The 2,089-nt window shown below is 62.2% G+C and overlaps 1 protein-coding gene across 1 annotated transcript; it reads left to right on the plus strand.

Moving 5' to 3' along the window:
• Positions 1 to 721: 721 nt before the first annotated feature.
• POSPLADRAFT_1063702 (hypothetical protein) lies at positions 722 to 2,030 on the plus strand (the record flags this gene model as incomplete). The annotated part of the gene is made up of 2 exons (XM_024481710.1): positions 722 to 1,129; positions 1,896 to 2,030. 2 exons carry the CDS (start codon positions 722 to 724, stop codon positions 2,028 to 2,030), a joined length of 543 nt encoding a protein of 180 aa, XP_024332505.1.
• Between the last annotated feature and the right edge of the window lie 59 nt (positions 2,031 to 2,089).

The raw sequence follows: 2,089 nt of genomic DNA on the forward strand, positions 1-2,089 counted from the left end.
ACGCCGAGAGGCGACAGCCGCGCGCGCGCGCGCGCGAGCAAGGGCTGCCTCCGTCCTTGTTCGCATTGCTACGCGCTGCCATAGCAGGCGTGCAGGTCGCCGGATGTTCGGTGCCCGTGTCGATGTTCAGGTGTTCAGTGTCGCTGGAGAGTCGGACAGAGACTCGCACATGGTGCGGGAACATCGGACTATGCAGCGGCGGGATCCTGAATGAAGAGTACAAAATGGTAACAAGGGTGAAATCATGGCGCGTTCGTGTAACAATACCAGCAGGCTGTGTTGTTCTAAGAGACGGTGCCCTATGCGGCCGTGCAGAAATTTAACATATTAAACACCTGAAGCAGATTCATGTGGCATGACAGATGATGACGGCGCACGACTACTGCATCAGCATCATACACGCGTGCGGAAACTCGCGCCGATTCTTCAGGCCGGTACAATCAGCCATAGGCAGAAACGGCGAGGTCAGTGCCCCTGGCATTCACCTATGATGCGCGGGGTGTACTTATTCACAAAACGAGCGGAATGTAGGGTTTTTACAGATTTCGGGTCAATGGCTCACCTGCGCCTGCACGCCCGGACACCCACAATGTACGCCGACTAAACCTCGCCGTTGCGCAATACTCATGCCCGCTCGCTCCCGGTCCTCAACACGCGCTCCGCCTGCCACTTCCTGATGCCGCCGCCTCGAGCGCCGTCAAGGGGGCCCAGGGAACACGCTATGCTAGGTGAGCTCAATGCCCGTCGCTGCATCCACCCGCCCTCCATTCACGCATCTTGGCACGCCGTATCCTCGGCCGCCTCTTCATCCCCGCATCGCGCCGTCAATCTCGCACGCTCTATCACCCCGTCTCGACGCGCTCCGTCCCCAGCTCCCGTCGACGACGTCCGCGCCATCTCCCTCTCCGTCGCGTCTCGCTCGACAGCCTCGCGCAATGGCATAGTATGGTGCGCCACCCCTCGTTCCTTGTCTCTGCCTCCACCGTCCGCCGCAGAACAGCCTGACACTGCGCGCTCTTCTTCCCTTCTTCAGCGCACCCGTCTGATATGCCGCCGCTACCGTTCTCTCGACGCGCGCACGTCAGTCTCCTGCACCGCCACCACCGCCGTCGTCTCAGCTACACCACAGGTACGTACCACGATGTTCGTGCGCGATGCTCGTGTCCTGCCTAGGACGCGCGCGACCGGGCAGAGTTATGCTACTAGACGAGGCCTCGCGCGGGAGTCTAGAATACAGCGCCATCAGCACTCCATGCATCCATAGCCAACATGCGGCGTACCTGGCAACACGGATCCGACCTGCACGGTTGCCCGGCGCGCGGTCTGCGATGCCCGCCCTGGAGTGAGCTGGAAGCGGGACGGCCGGTCGACAGGATGTTACAGAGAAGCGAGTCAGAGTGAGTCACAAGGCCATGCACCCGCTGTGGCGCAAGGCGACACCCGCACACCGGCAGGGTCACGCACAGACATCCGGTGCCCAGTCCGAGACGCGCCCACTTTGCGCTTGCGTCACGCAACACGCCGCTCCTTTACACGCGCGCGTCTGACACCTCGCCATCTTCCTCGCGTCTAGCCGCCGCACGCACACTGGCCCCCGTCTCCTCCCCCGATCGCAGGAACCGCGCCCAGCTCTCCCGCTCACCGGGCGCCCATTGTCTCAGCTACGCGAAAATAAGCTACCAGGTAATGAATACATGCCGTAACGTTATTGATCCGTTCTCATGTCGTCACGCCGCTCACGCCGCCTCCCCCTGAGCACGATAGGGACACCAGCAAGCGGCATATTGTTGAGGGTGCGCGCGGGCGATTCTGACCAGCACACGCATTGTGGCCCGTTGCTCATGCGCCAAGACGGCACACCGAGCGTGTACAGAGCACGAGACGCCGCGCCGCAGAATGCTCCGCGTGCAGACTGCGCAGCGTCGTGCTACCCGGCAAAGACTCCCGCGGCGATCCTGAAGATGACATCGTCAGTGCCTCATGCGTCGACGGTCAAGAGGCGGCGCACCTGGGACAGCCGGTCAACGTGACTTGTCGCGAGCGCGAGCGGAGGAACAGTCGTGGGTCATCACACGAGCACGACCTGATG

Source organism: Postia placenta (assembly GCF_002117355.1).
Source record: "Postia placenta MAD-698-R-SB12 unplaced genomic scaffold POSPLAscaffold_495, whole genome shotgun sequence".
NCBI lineage: Eukaryota > Fungi > Basidiomycota > Agaricomycetes > Polyporales > Adustoporiaceae > Rhodonia > Rhodonia placenta.